Source organism: Salvelinus fontinalis, unplaced genomic scaffold (genome assembly GCF_029448725.1).
Source record: "Salvelinus fontinalis isolate EN_2023a unplaced genomic scaffold, ASM2944872v1 scaffold_0010, whole genome shotgun sequence".
NCBI lineage: Eukaryota > Metazoa > Chordata > Actinopteri > Salmoniformes > Salmonidae > Salvelinus > Salvelinus fontinalis.
The window spans coordinates 1,246,751-1,260,899 of NW_026600219.1; the positions used below are offsets into that span (position 1 = coordinate 1,246,751).

The window sequence follows — 14,149 nt, forward strand, 5'->3', positions numbered from 1 at the left end:
CCTCTTTAACATCAACAGAGGTCAACTATTAGTAAAGCCCTCTTTACATCAACAGAGGTCAACTATTGGTAAAGCCCTCTTTAACATCAACAGAGGTCAACTATTGGTAAAGCCCTCTTTAACATCAACAGAGGTCAACTATTAGTAAAGCCCTCTTTACATCAACAGAGGTCAACTATTAGTAAAGCCCTCTTTAACATCAACAGAGGTCAACTATTAGTAAAGCCCTCTTTACATCAACAGAGGTCACAAAAGTGCCTAAAGAGTTTTACAACAGACCCATAACCCAGACATAAATTCAACGTCCCGCTGGGCACAGAGACGTCATTTCAACATCTATTCCACGTTGATGCAACGTTTCCTTTCATTGAAAACAACATTGATTCAACCAGTGTGTGTCCAGTGGGATGCACCTACTTTCCTGTCTTCATACACAAGTTATAAACATACATTGTTAACTCTCTGTGTGTGTATGCGTGTATGTGTGTGTGTGTGTGTGTGTGTGTGTGGGTGTGGGTGTGGGTGTGGGTGTGGGTGTGGGTGTGGGTGTGGGTGTGGGTGTGGGTGTGGGTGTGTGTGTGTGTCTGGGCCACAGGAAGACAAATGTCTCTGCGTGAGATGTCCAGAAGAGCCAGTATGGTGTACTCTGAACAACGACTAGACGCCAGAACCGGTACATATTTTGCACGTGTATCTGTACGTTTGTGTGAGTGTGTGTGTGTGTGTGTGTGATTGTGTGTGTGAGTGTGTGTGTGTGAGTGTGAGTTTGTGTGTGTGTGTGTGTGTGTGTGTGTGTGTGTGTGTGTGTGTGTGTGTGTGTGTGTGTGTGTGTGTGTGTGTGTGTGTGTGTGTGTGTGTGTGTGTGTGTGTGTGTGTGTGTGTGTGTGCGTGTGTGTGCTCACTCCTAAGTCCTTTGCAGTCAAATGTTCATTCATCTAATTCAGCTAATTTCAGATGATTTCTTCACCTCCCTTTGGTTTATATGGAGCTGTTTGAGTTCTTTACAGGAGGTTAATGTAAATCAACTGTGATTACTGGAAGCCTGTTAGAGGTAGTTCTTTACAGGAGGTTAATGTAAATCAACTCTGATTACTGGAAGCCTGTTAGAGGTAGTTCTTTACAGGAGGTTAATTTAAATCAACTCTGATTACTGCACGCCTGTTAGAGGTAGTTCTTTACAGGAGGTTAATGTAAATCAACTCTGATTACTGGTAGCCTGTTAGAGGTAGTTCTTTACAGGAGGTTAATGTAAATCAACTCTGATTACTGGAAGCCTGTTAGAGGTAGTTCTTTACAGGAGGTTAATGTAAATCAACTCTGATTACTGGAAGGTGTTAGAGGTAGTTCTTTACAGGAGGTTATTGTAAATCAACTCTGATTACTGGAAGCCTGTTTGAGTTCTTTACAGGAGGTTAATTTAAATCAACTGTGATTACTGGAAGGTATTAGAGATAGTTCGTTTACAGGAGGTTAATGTAAATCAACTCTGATTACTGGAAGGTGTTAGAGGTAGTTCTTTACAGGAGGTTAATGTAAATCAACTCTGATTACTGGAAGGTTTTAGAGGTAGTTCTTTACAGGAGGTTAATGTAAATCAACTGTGATTACTGGAAGCCTGTTAGAGGTAGTTCTTTACAGGAGGTTGATGTAAATCAACTCTGGTTACTGGTAGCCTGTTAGAGGTAGTGACAATTCTTTATAGGACGCTGATCTGTGTGTGTGTGTGTGTGTGTGTGTGTGTGTGTGTGTGTGTGTGTGTGTGTGTGTGTGTGTGTGTGTGTGTGTGTGTGTGTCTGTGTCTGTGTCTGTGTCTGTGTGTGTGTGTGTGTGTGTGTGTGTTGAAGGAGGGAAGCTGACTGCAGCAGAGGAAGAGGAGTTGAAGAACAGGTGGCAGGCTGCTCTGGGACCCAGATATCAAGTGGTTGTACGTCTCATACTAATTTATCATATTTACACATATGATCATATACCAGATTACAGTTTGTAATGACTGACGCAAACGCTTGTTTCCAAAAGTATATCTGTCTGTCTACAAATATTACCTGTACCTCTGGCTTAGTACAGCTATAGAGAGTACACCTATACAGAGTACAGCTATACAGAGTACAGTTATACAGAGTACACCTATACAGAGTACACCTATACAGAGTACAGCTATACAGAGTACAGTTATACAGAGTACACCTATACAGAGTATAGCTATACAGAGTACACCTATACAGAGTACACCTATACAGAGTACAGCTATACAGAGTACACCTATACAGAGTACACCTATACAGAGTACAGTTATACAGAGTACACCTATACAGAGTACAGCTATACAGAGTACACCTATACAGAGTACAGCTATACAGAGTACACCTATACAGAGTACAGTGATACAGAGTACACCTATACAGCTATACAGAGTACACATATACACAGTACACCTATACAGAGTACAGTTATACAGAGTACACCTATACAGAGTACAGTTATACAGAGTACACCTATACAGCTATACAGAGTACACATATACACAGTACACCTATACAGAGTACAGTTATACAGAGTACACCTATACAGAGTACAGTTATACAGAGTACACCTATACAGCTATACAGAGTACACATATACACAGTACACCTATACAGAGTACAGTTATACAGAGTACACCTATACAGCTATACAGAGTACACATATACACAGTACACCTATACAGAGTACAGCTATACAGAGTACACCTATACAGAGTACAGCTATACAGAGTACACCTATACAGAGTACACCTATACAGAGTACAGCTATACAGAGTACAGCTATACAGAGTACAGCTATACAGAGTACAGTTATACAGAGTACAGCTATACAGAGTACACCTATACAGAGTACAGTTATACAGAGTACACCTATACAGAGTACAGCTATACAGAGTACAGCTATACAGAGTACAGCTATACAGAGTACAGCTATACAGAGTACACCTATACAGAGTACAGCTATACAGAGTACACCTATACAGAGTACAGTTATACAGCTATACAGAGTACACCTATACAGAGTACAGTTATACAGAGTACAGTTATACAGAGTACACCTATACAGAGTACACCTATACAGAGTACACCTATACAGAGTACAGTTATACACCTATACAGAGTACACCTATACAGAGTACACCTATACAGAGTACAGTTATACAGAGTACACCTATACAGAGTACACCTATACAGAGTACAGTTATACAGAGTACACCTATACAGAGTACACCTATACAGAGTACAGTTATACACCTATACAGAGTACACCTATACAGAGTACACCTATACAGAGTACAGCTATACAGAGTACACCTATACAGAGTACAGTTATACAGAGTACACCTATACAGAGTACACCTATACAGAGTACACCTATACAGAGTACAGTTATACAGAGTACACCTATACAGAGTACAGCTATACAGAGTACAGTTATACAGAGTACAGTTATACAGAGTACAGTTATACAGAGTACAGTTATACAGAGTACACCTATACAGAGTACACCTATACAGAGTACAGCTATACAGAGGACACCTATACAGAGTACAGCTATACAGAGTACACCTATACAGAGTACAGCTATACAGCTATACAGAGTACAGTTATACAGAGTACAGCTATACAGAGTACAGTTATACAGAGTACAGTTATACAGAGTACAGTTATACAGAGTACAGCTATACAGAGTACATCTATACAGAGTACAGTTATACAGAGTACAGTTATACAGAGTACAGCTATACAGAGTACACCTATACAGAGTACAGCTATACAGAGTACACCTATACAGAGTACAGCTATACAGAGTACAGCTATACAGAGTACAGCTATACAGAGTACAGTTATACAGAGTACAGCTATACAGAGTACAGTTATACAGAGTACAGTTATACAGAGTACAGCTATACAGAGTACAGTTATACAGAGTACAGTTATACAGAGTACAGCTATACAGAGTACACCTATACAGAGTACAGCTATACAGAGTACAGCTATACAGAGTACAGTTATACAGAGTACACCTATACAGAGTACAGCTATACAGAGTACACCTATACAGCTATACAGAGTACAGTTATACAGAGTACAGTTATACAGCTATACAGAGTACACCTATACAGAGTACACCTATACAGAGTACAGCTATAGAGAGTACACCTATACAGAGTACAGTTATACAGAGTACACCTATACAGAGTACAGCTATACAGAGTACACCTATACAGCTATACAGAGTACAGCTATACAGAGTACAGCTATACAGAGTACACCTATACAGCTATACAGAGTACACCTATACAGAGTACACCTATACAGAGTACAGCTATAGAGAGTACACCTATACAGAGTACAGTTATACAGAGTACACCTATACAGAGTACAGCTATACAGAGTACACCTATACAGCTATACAGAGTACAGTTGGACAGAGTACACCTATACAGAGTACAGCTATACAGAGTACACCTATACAGCTATACAGAGTACACCTATACAGAGTACACCTATACAGAGTACAGCTATACAGAGTACACCTATACAGCTATACAGAGTACACCTATACAGAGTACACCTATACAGAGTACAGCTATAGAGAGTACACCTATACAGAGTACAGTTATACAGAGTACACCTATACAGAGTACAGCTATACAGAGTACACCTATACAGCTATACAGAGTACAGTTGGACAGAGTACACCTATACAGAGTACAGCTATACAGAGTACACCTATACAGCTATACAGAGTACACCTATACAGAGTACACCTATACAGAGTACACCTATAGAGAGTACACCTATACAGAGTACAGCTATACAGAGTACAGCTATACAGAGTACAGCTATACAGCTATACAGAGTACACCTATACAGAGTACACCTATACAGAGTACAGCTATAGAGAGTACACCTATACAGAGTACAGCTATACAGAGTACAGCTATACAGAGTACAGCTATACAGAGTACAGTTATACAGAGTACACCTATACAGAGTACACCTATACAGAGTACACCTATACAGAGTACACCTATACAGAGTACAGCTATACAGAGTACACCTATACAGAGTACAGCTATACAGAGTACACCTATACAGAGTACAGCTATACAGAGTACAGTTATACACCTATACAGAGTACACCTATACAGAGTACAGCTATACAGCTATACAGAGTACACCTATACAGAGTACACCTATACAGAGTACAGCTATAGAGAGTACACCTATACAGAGTACAGCTATACAGAGTACAGCTATACAGAGTACAGCTATACAGAGTACACCTATACAGAGTACAGTTATACAGAGTACACCTATACAGAGTACAGCTATACAGAGTACAGCTATACAGAGTACACCTATACAGAGTACAGTTATACAGAGTACACCTATACAGAGTACACCTATACACAGTACACCTATACAGAGTACAGCTATACAGAATACACCTATACACAGTACACCTATACAGAGTACACCTATACACAGTACACCTATACAGAGTACAGCTATACAGAGTACACCTATACACAGTACACCTATACAGAGTACACCTATACACAGTACACCTATACAGAGTACACCTATACACAGTAATCCTATACAGAGTACAGCTATACAGAGTACACCTATACACAGTACACCTATACAGAGTACACCTATACACAGTACACCTATACAGAGTACACCTATACACAGTACACCTATACAGAGTACAGCTATACAGAGTACACCTATACACAGTACACCTATACAGAGTACACCTATACACAGTACACCTATACAGAGTACACCTATACACAGTACACCTATACAGAGTACACCTATACAGAGTACACCTATACACAGTACACCTATACAGAGTACACCTATACACAGTACACCTATACAGAGTACACCTATACACAGTACACCTATACAGAGTACAGTTATACAGAGTACACCTATACAGAGTACACCTATACAGAGTACACCTATAGAGTTTTATTAACCCCTCCTATCCCTCACCTTCCCAGGTGTGTCAGCTAGAGAGGTTCAGTGAGACCAGTGGTCTGGGCATCAGCATGGAGGCCAGGGCAGGACACCACTACCTGTGCTCCGTCTTACCTGAGGGGCCCGTTGGACAGAGCAGGAAGATACACACTGGAGACCAGATACTGGAGGTGGGACGGACTCATTGACTTCCATGCATTCATTTGTTTTATTTATTTTTTATTTCACCTTTATTTAACCAGGTAGGCCAGTTGAGAACAAGTTCTCATTTACAACTGCGACCTGGCCAAGATAAAGAAAAGCAGTTCGACACATACAACAACACATAGTTACACATGGAGTAAAACAAACATACAGTCAATAATACAGTAGAAAAAGTCTATATACAGTGTGTGCAAATGAGGTAGGATAAGGGAGGTAAGGCAAAAAATAGGCCAAAGTGGCAAAATAATTACAATATAACAATTAAACACTGGAGTGATAGATGTGCAGAAGATGATCATTCATTTGTTCGTTGGTGTGTTCATTCGGTAATTTATTTATTCATTCGTTCATTCTTTGGTTTGTTCGTTCATCCATTCATTAATTTGTTCGTTGGTGTGTTCATTCGGTAATTTATTTATTAATTCGTTCATTCTTTGGTTTGTTCGTTCATCCATTCATTAATTTGTTTATTGGTGTGTTCATTCGGTAATTTATTTATTAATTCGTTCATTCTTTGGTTTGTTCGTTCATCCATTTGTTCATTTGTTCGTTGGTGTGTTAATTCGGTAATTTATTTATTAATTAATTAATTCTTTGGTTTGTTAATTAATGCCTTTGTTCTTTAATTCATTGCTTTGTTCATTCTTTTATTAATTTGTTTATTCGTTCATGTATTCATCCATCCACCCATCAGATGGAATATTGACCCTGTTAATGCTATGATGTAGCTACATACAGTCCATTCAACATGCTGACCAGACTAGCTTCTCCCCTCTCCCAGGCGAATGGCATCCCTCTGATAGGAGAGACTCACAGAGAGGTGATCAGCATTCTGAGAGAGCTGCCTCTGTGTGTTTGTATGGTGTGCTGCCGCGTCGTAACCCCACAGCTACGGGACAGTGACCACGACGATGACGATGATGATGATGATGTACAGCTCCCCATCAAAGAACTAGTGGCTGAGTTCAATGATAAGGTAGAGAGGGATGGGGAGGAGGGATGGAGGGGGATGGGGTGATGGAGGGCAGATGGAGGGGAGATGGATGGGGAGATGGATGGGGAGATGGAGATGGAGGGATGGGGAGATGGAGATGGAGGGATGGGGAGATGGAGGGGAGATAGATGGAGGGGAGATGGAGATGGAGGGATGGGGAGATGGAGGGGAGATAGATGGAGGGGAGATGGAGATGGAGGGATGGGGAGATGGAGGGGAGATAGATGGAGGGGAGATGGAGATGGAGGGATGGGGAGATGGAGGGATATGGAGATGGCGGGATGGGGATATGGAGATGGAGGGATGGAAGGTGGAGGTGGAGGGATATGGAGATGGAGGGATGGGGAGGTGGAGGGATATGGAAATGGGGAGATGGAGATGGAGGGATGGGGATATGGAAGGGAGATGGAGGGATGGGGAGATGGAGGGCTAGGGAGGGATGGAGAGATAGAGGGATGGGGAGATGGAGGGATGGGGAGATGGAGGGATGGGGAGATGGAGGGATGGGGAGATGGAGGGATGGGGAGATGGAGGGATGGGGAGATGGAAGGGAGATGGAGGGATGGGGAGATGGAGGGCTAGGGAGGGATGGAGAGATAGAGGGATGGGGAGATGGAGGGATGGGGAGATGGAGGGATGGGGAGATGGAGGGATGGGGAGATGGAGGGATGGGGAGATGGAGGGATGGAGAGATAGAGGGATGGGGAGATGGAGTGATGGGGAGACAGAGGGGGATGGAGGGATGTGGAGATAGAGGGATGGAGAGATAGAGGGATGGGGAGATAGAGGGATGGGGAGATGGAAGAGGGATGGGGAGATGGAGGGGGGATGGGGAGATGGAGGGGGGATGGGGAGATGGAGGTGGGGAGATGGAGGGGTGGAGCGGTGGACGTATGGAGAGAGATGGAGGGATCGAGGGATGGGGAGGAAGTGTACACTCTTTCACTCCCCTCATGGATGTACCTGTAGCAGAATTGTATCATTGTATTAAAGAAAACACAAGGAAAGAACATTTACTAAATGTCAAATGTGATATATTAAAGGAATGAAATGGTGTCAGACATATCGGTGGGGTCAATCCAATCCCTTTGAACCCATTAGGCGGAGGGATCAAGTGTACACTATTTCTGGGAGAAGGGTGGAAAGATGGTCAATCAGACTGAAGCCGGGGTGTCATATGAGATGTGCCCTAACTCTCTCTCTCTCTCCTCTCCCAGTCCCAGTATGACCAGCCCTGCTGTCTACTTCCTGGTTGTAACAACATGGATTGTGGGAGTCGTGGTTTTAATAAGCCTGTGTCTCCTCCTCTGGCCATGTGGGAGAGAGACAGTCAGGTGATAGAGCTGGTGAAGGGAGAGGAAGGCCTGGGATTCAGCATCCTAGACTACCAGGTAAGACTGTGGTGCATCTCAATGGTCTAACGTAGCTTCCTATTCTCCTCTCTTTTCAACTGGTTTGGATCCCTAGTAATGTAGACCGGGAGACGAGGAGAGGATGGTGGGCCAAAGAGTGGATCCTTTGGAAAGACAATAAAAAAAAATTTAAAAAAAGATGAACTGAGAGGGAAAACAATTGTAGTCTCTCCTTTCTATTGGATTTCCCTTTGGGAGGACATGACCTATGAACTGCTGTTCACATGTTCCTCATGTTGTCCCTCTCCAGGACCCAGAGGACGCCTCTAAGACTGTTCTGGTGATCCGCTCCCTGGTCCCCGGTGGCGTGGCCGACTCAGACGGTCGCCTGCTGCCCGGTGACCGGCTCATGTCCGTCAACGACGTGGACCTGGTCAGATCAACGCTGGAGCGCGCCGTGCACGTTCTCAAAACCACCGGCTACGGGGCCGTGCGCATCGGCGTGGCCAAGCCGCTGCCGGTACGACAGTAACCCAAAACACTCTAACACTCTAACACTGTATACTAGAGCTACAACACCCTCCTCCTGTATACTGGAGCTACAATAGGGGTGGTACACCCTCCTCCTGTATACTGGAGCTACAACAGGGGTGGTACACCCTCCTCCTGTATACTGGAGCTACAACACCCTCCTCCTGTATACTGGAGCTACAACAGGGGTGGTACACCCTCCTCCTGTATACTGGAGCTACAACACCCTCCTCCTGTATACTGGAGCTACAACAGGGGTGGTACACCCTCCTCCTGTATACTGGAGCTACAACAGGGGTGGTACACCCTCCTCCTGTATACTGGAGCTACAACAGGGGTGGTACACCCTCCTCCTGTATACTGGAGCTACAACAGGGGTGGTACATCCTCCTCCTGTATACTGGAGCTACAACAGGGGTGGTACATCCTCCTCCTGTATACTGGAGCTACAACAGGGGTGGTACATCCTCCTCCTGTATACTGGAGCTACAACAGGGGTGGTACACCCTCCTCCTGTATACTGGAGCTACAACAGGGGTGGTACATCCTCCTCCTGTATACTGGAGCTACACCCACCCTCCTCCTGTATACTGGAGCTACACCCACCCTCCTCCTGTATACTGGAGCTACAACAGGGGTGGTACATCCTCCTCCTGTATACTGGAGCTACACCCACCCTCCTCCTGGAAAGCTACCACCATAAATCAACAATGAGAGTCGTTTATTACTACAGTGGGTTTTTTAAGAAAGAAAATAGCCAAATACGAAATGTTGCCATCAGTCACAGTCAAAATTAGTAGTTGTATGACACTTTTGTCTAAGACAACACTAGTACTGCTCTTCTACCACCTACCACCATAACACAGTCAATACATGTAGTTTATATCTACCACCATAACACAGTCAATACATGTAGTTTACCACCATAACACAGTCAATACATGTAGTTTACCACCATAACACAGTCAATACATGTAGTTTACCACCATAACACAGTCAATACATGTAGTTTATATCTACCACCATAACACAGTCAATACATGTAGTTTATATCTACCACCATAACACAGTCAATACATGTAGTTTACCACCATAACACAGTCAATACATGTAGTTTACCACCATAACACAGTCAATACATGTAGTTTACTACCATAACACAGTCAATACATGTAGTTTATATCTACCACCATAACACAGTCAATACATGTAGTTTACCACCATAACACAGTCAATACATGTAGTTTATATCTACCACCATAACACAGTCAATACATGTAGTTTACCACCATAACACAGTCAATACATGTAGTTTACTACCATAACACAGTCAATACATGTAGTTTATATCTACCACTATAACACAGTCAATACATGTAGTTTATATCTACAGCCATAACACAGTCAATACATGTAGTTTACCACCATAACACAGTCAATACATGTAGTTTATATCTACAGCCATAACACAGTCAATACATGTAGTTTACCACCATAACACAGTCAATACATGTAGTTTATATCTACCACCATAACACAGTCAATACATGTAGTTTACCACCATAACACAGTCAATACATGTAGTTTACCACCATAACACAGTCAATACATGTAGTTTACTACCATAACACAGCCAATACATGTAGTTTACCACCATAACACAGTCAATACATGTAGTTTACCACCATAACACAGTCAATACATGTAGTTTATATCTATCACCATAACACAGTCAATACATGTAGTTTATCACCATAACACAGTCAATACATGTAGTTTATATCTACCACCATAACACAGTCAATACATGTAGTTTATATCTACCACCATAACACAGTCAATACATGTAGTTTACCACCATAACACAGTCAATACATGTAGTTTATATCTACCACCATAACACAGTCAATACATGTAGTTTATATCTATCACCATAACACAGTCAATACATGTAGTTTATATCTACCACCATAACACAGTCAATACATGTAGTTTATATCTACCACCATAACACAGTCAATACATGTAGTTTATATCTACCACCATAACACAGTCAATACATGTAGTTTATATCTACCACCATAACACAGTCAATACATGTAGTTTACCACCATAACACAGTCAATACATGTAGTTTATATCTACCACCATAACACAGTCAATACATGTAGTTTATATCTACCACCATAACACAGTCAATACATGTAGTTTACCACCATAACACAGTCAATACATGTAGTTTACCACCATAACACAGTCAATACATGTAGTTTACCACCATAACACAGTCAATACATGTAGTTTACCACCATAACACAGTCAATACATGTAGTTTATATCTATCACCATAACACAGTCAATACATGTAGTTTATCACCATAACACAGTCAATACATGTAGTTTATATCTACCACCATAACACAGTCAATACATGTAGTTTACCACCATAACACAGTCAATTCATGTAGTTTATATCTGACCACAGTGTGTTGTAACTCTTGTTGTCGCCTGTGTCTTAGTAACAGTAGGGCAGCAGAGAGAGCCTCTTGTTACAAACCTGCTGAATTTTTCATGATGTTGAGAAATGAACACAATGCCTGACCACACTACTAGAGAGAGAAAGGGGAGGAGAGAGAGAGAGAGAGTTGGAGAGAGACTAGAAAGAGAGAAAGAAAGGGAGGTGAAAGAGAGAGATAGAGAGTGTCCAATTCTCCCATTCACAACCACTCTCTATACCCTGTTAGCTTCGATGCTAATTAGGTCAGACCAGAACTCTATCGGGTCTATATTCCTCTCCGTTTCCCACAGACCCTCTCCACCTCTGACCCTCCACCTTTGACCTTTCACGTATCCCTCAGATCGAGTGTTGTGTCCTGGAGTCCATCCCGGAGTCATCGAGGTCGTCGAGAGACGAGACCCAGTCGTTATCGAGAGACGAGAAGGATACTCTCTACTCAGCTGGGACGCTAGCCTCGTCCTCACAGCAGGCGCATGCTAACAGCTACGGCTCACAGCAGAGGAACAGCCAACCGTGCGGCACACTGAAGGTAAGAAGCCTTCCTAACAGTCAAGTGACATCAACACCTCAGGGTTAGCGTCGCTAGTCTACTGTAAGGACCGAAATAACTTGGAACGAGAAGCAGTGCTCACAATGCTAACTCTAGAAAGTACGTTTTGCTCTATTAGTGTAACGAGGAACCCGAAATCATGTGGGAATGATAACAAACTAAAGAGAAAAACAAGACACAGTGGTTATATGCTAAAGCAACAGAGTTTATATGCTAAAGCAACAGTGGTTATATGCTAAAGCAACAGGGGTTATATGCTAAAGCAACAGTGTTTATATGCTAAAGCAACAGTGTTTATATGCCAAAGCAACAGTGTTTATATGCTAAAGCAACAGTGTTTATATGCTAAAGCAACAGTGTTTATATGCTAAAGCAACAGTGTTTATATGCTAAAGCAACAGTGTTTATATGCTAAAGCAACAGTGTTTATATGCTAAAGCAACAGTGTTTATATGCTAAAGCAACAGTGTTTATATGCTAAAGCAACAGTGTTTATATGCTAAAGCAACAGTGTTTATATGCTAAAGCAACAGTGTTTATATGCTAAAGCAACAGTGGTTATATGCTAAAGCAATATGCTTATATGCTAAAGATGGGGTAGGACGTAGACGGCGGACGTAAAGGTAACGTAAAGGTAATGGCGGACTGAACGAAGTTATGTAGAGCACCTCAAGATAAAACATAATATTCGAAATATCTGCTAAATAGACTAAAATATTAGCACTACATAATCTGGTGAGTGATAAACCTTCAATCTGGATAATAACACAAAACAAATCCTAAGACTAGAGACATTTATCGACAAATATTACGAAAACAGGCAACAACCAAACATGACGGAGAGTAAGACAGGGGAACCGTTTACAAAACGCAAGCGAGATTCTTCGACAGATACTGACGATTTAATATTCTCACCACCGGGAATGGTAAAGGTCGAAACCGATCTGTTAAAATCAATAAATGACAAACTGGGTTTACTTGAATTACTTAGTAAGGATATAAAAGAGTTAAAGGCAAGCCTAGAGATGAGTGATGAAAAAGCTGCGACATTGGAGAAGGAAACACACGCGCTAAAAGGGACAGTCAATAAGATTCAAACCGAAATGAATGGAATTAAAAAAGAGAACATCGTTCTGAAGGAAGCCTTACTGGAGATTCAAACTAGATCCATGAGAGAGAATTTGGTACTTACAGGTATCCAAGAAAAAGAAGGAGAAGTTCCTGAATCTATAGTTAGAGAGTTCCTCCGTACAGCGCTTCAGATTCCATGCGAAGTTGTCGACAAAATCCAACTTGAACGTGTTCACCGCTTCGGACAGAGAGGGCAGAGGTACGAACGCCCAATCGTTGCAAAATTTGCTTCATTTAAAGATAAAATAATGGTTAAAAGCCTAGGTAAAAGACTTGCTGGGACCAAAATTGGCATGAATGATCAGTTTCCGAAAGAAATTGCAGAACGGCGCAAAGTTCTGTATCCAATTTTCAAAGAAAACAGATTAAAAGCGAAACGAGTAGCTCTCGTCGTTGATAAACTATATATTGATAACCAGTTGTTCAGAGACACAAAGACTACTCCATGGTTATTTTAAAATTTACAAAGTTCTCATAGACGAGGAAAATAAACACAATTCAAGCCCGGTTACTGATTGTAACAATACAACAAAAATATAGCTTTTTTATAAATCTTCACATATAACTAATTGAACACACAAGCACTATTTTTACACAGTGAAGATAAAAACTAAGTAAACAGAAGGCACAGTATGTGTGGATGGTATGGTTTGTGTTTATTTTATTTTTTATCTTATTTGTTATGTTTGGAAAGTTGAGTGAGTGAGTAATGAAATGGTTGCATATCCCAGAGCCAATGTATTGCTGTGAGCCGGGTATGAGAGGGCTTTCAATGTTGTTCAGATGATGGATATACTTTTATAATGAATTATACGTCTTATTTATTTATTGTCCTATCATGGAAAA

The 14,149-nt window shown here is 41.6% G+C and overlaps 1 protein-coding gene across 1 annotated transcript in view; it reads left to right on the plus strand.

Annotated features, from left to right (window-relative positions):
- The window catches only part of LOC129842068 (multiple PDZ domain protein-like), a 103,647-nt gene that overhangs the window by 20,481 nt on the left and 69,017 nt on the right, over positions 1-14,149 (plus strand). The window contains exons 9-15 of the mRNA XM_055910459.1: positions 596-673; positions 1,845-1,924; positions 6,047-6,193; positions 7,009-7,203; positions 8,439-8,612; positions 8,884-9,093; positions 11,963-12,151. Coding sequence (XP_055766434.1) covers positions 596-673; positions 1,845-1,924; positions 6,047-6,193; positions 7,009-7,203; positions 8,439-8,612; positions 8,884-9,093; positions 11,963-12,151 — 1,073 coding nt within the window. The remainder of the gene's footprint in view (positions 1-595; positions 674-1,844; positions 1,925-6,046; positions 6,194-7,008; positions 7,204-8,438; positions 8,613-8,883; positions 9,094-11,962; positions 12,152-14,149) is intronic.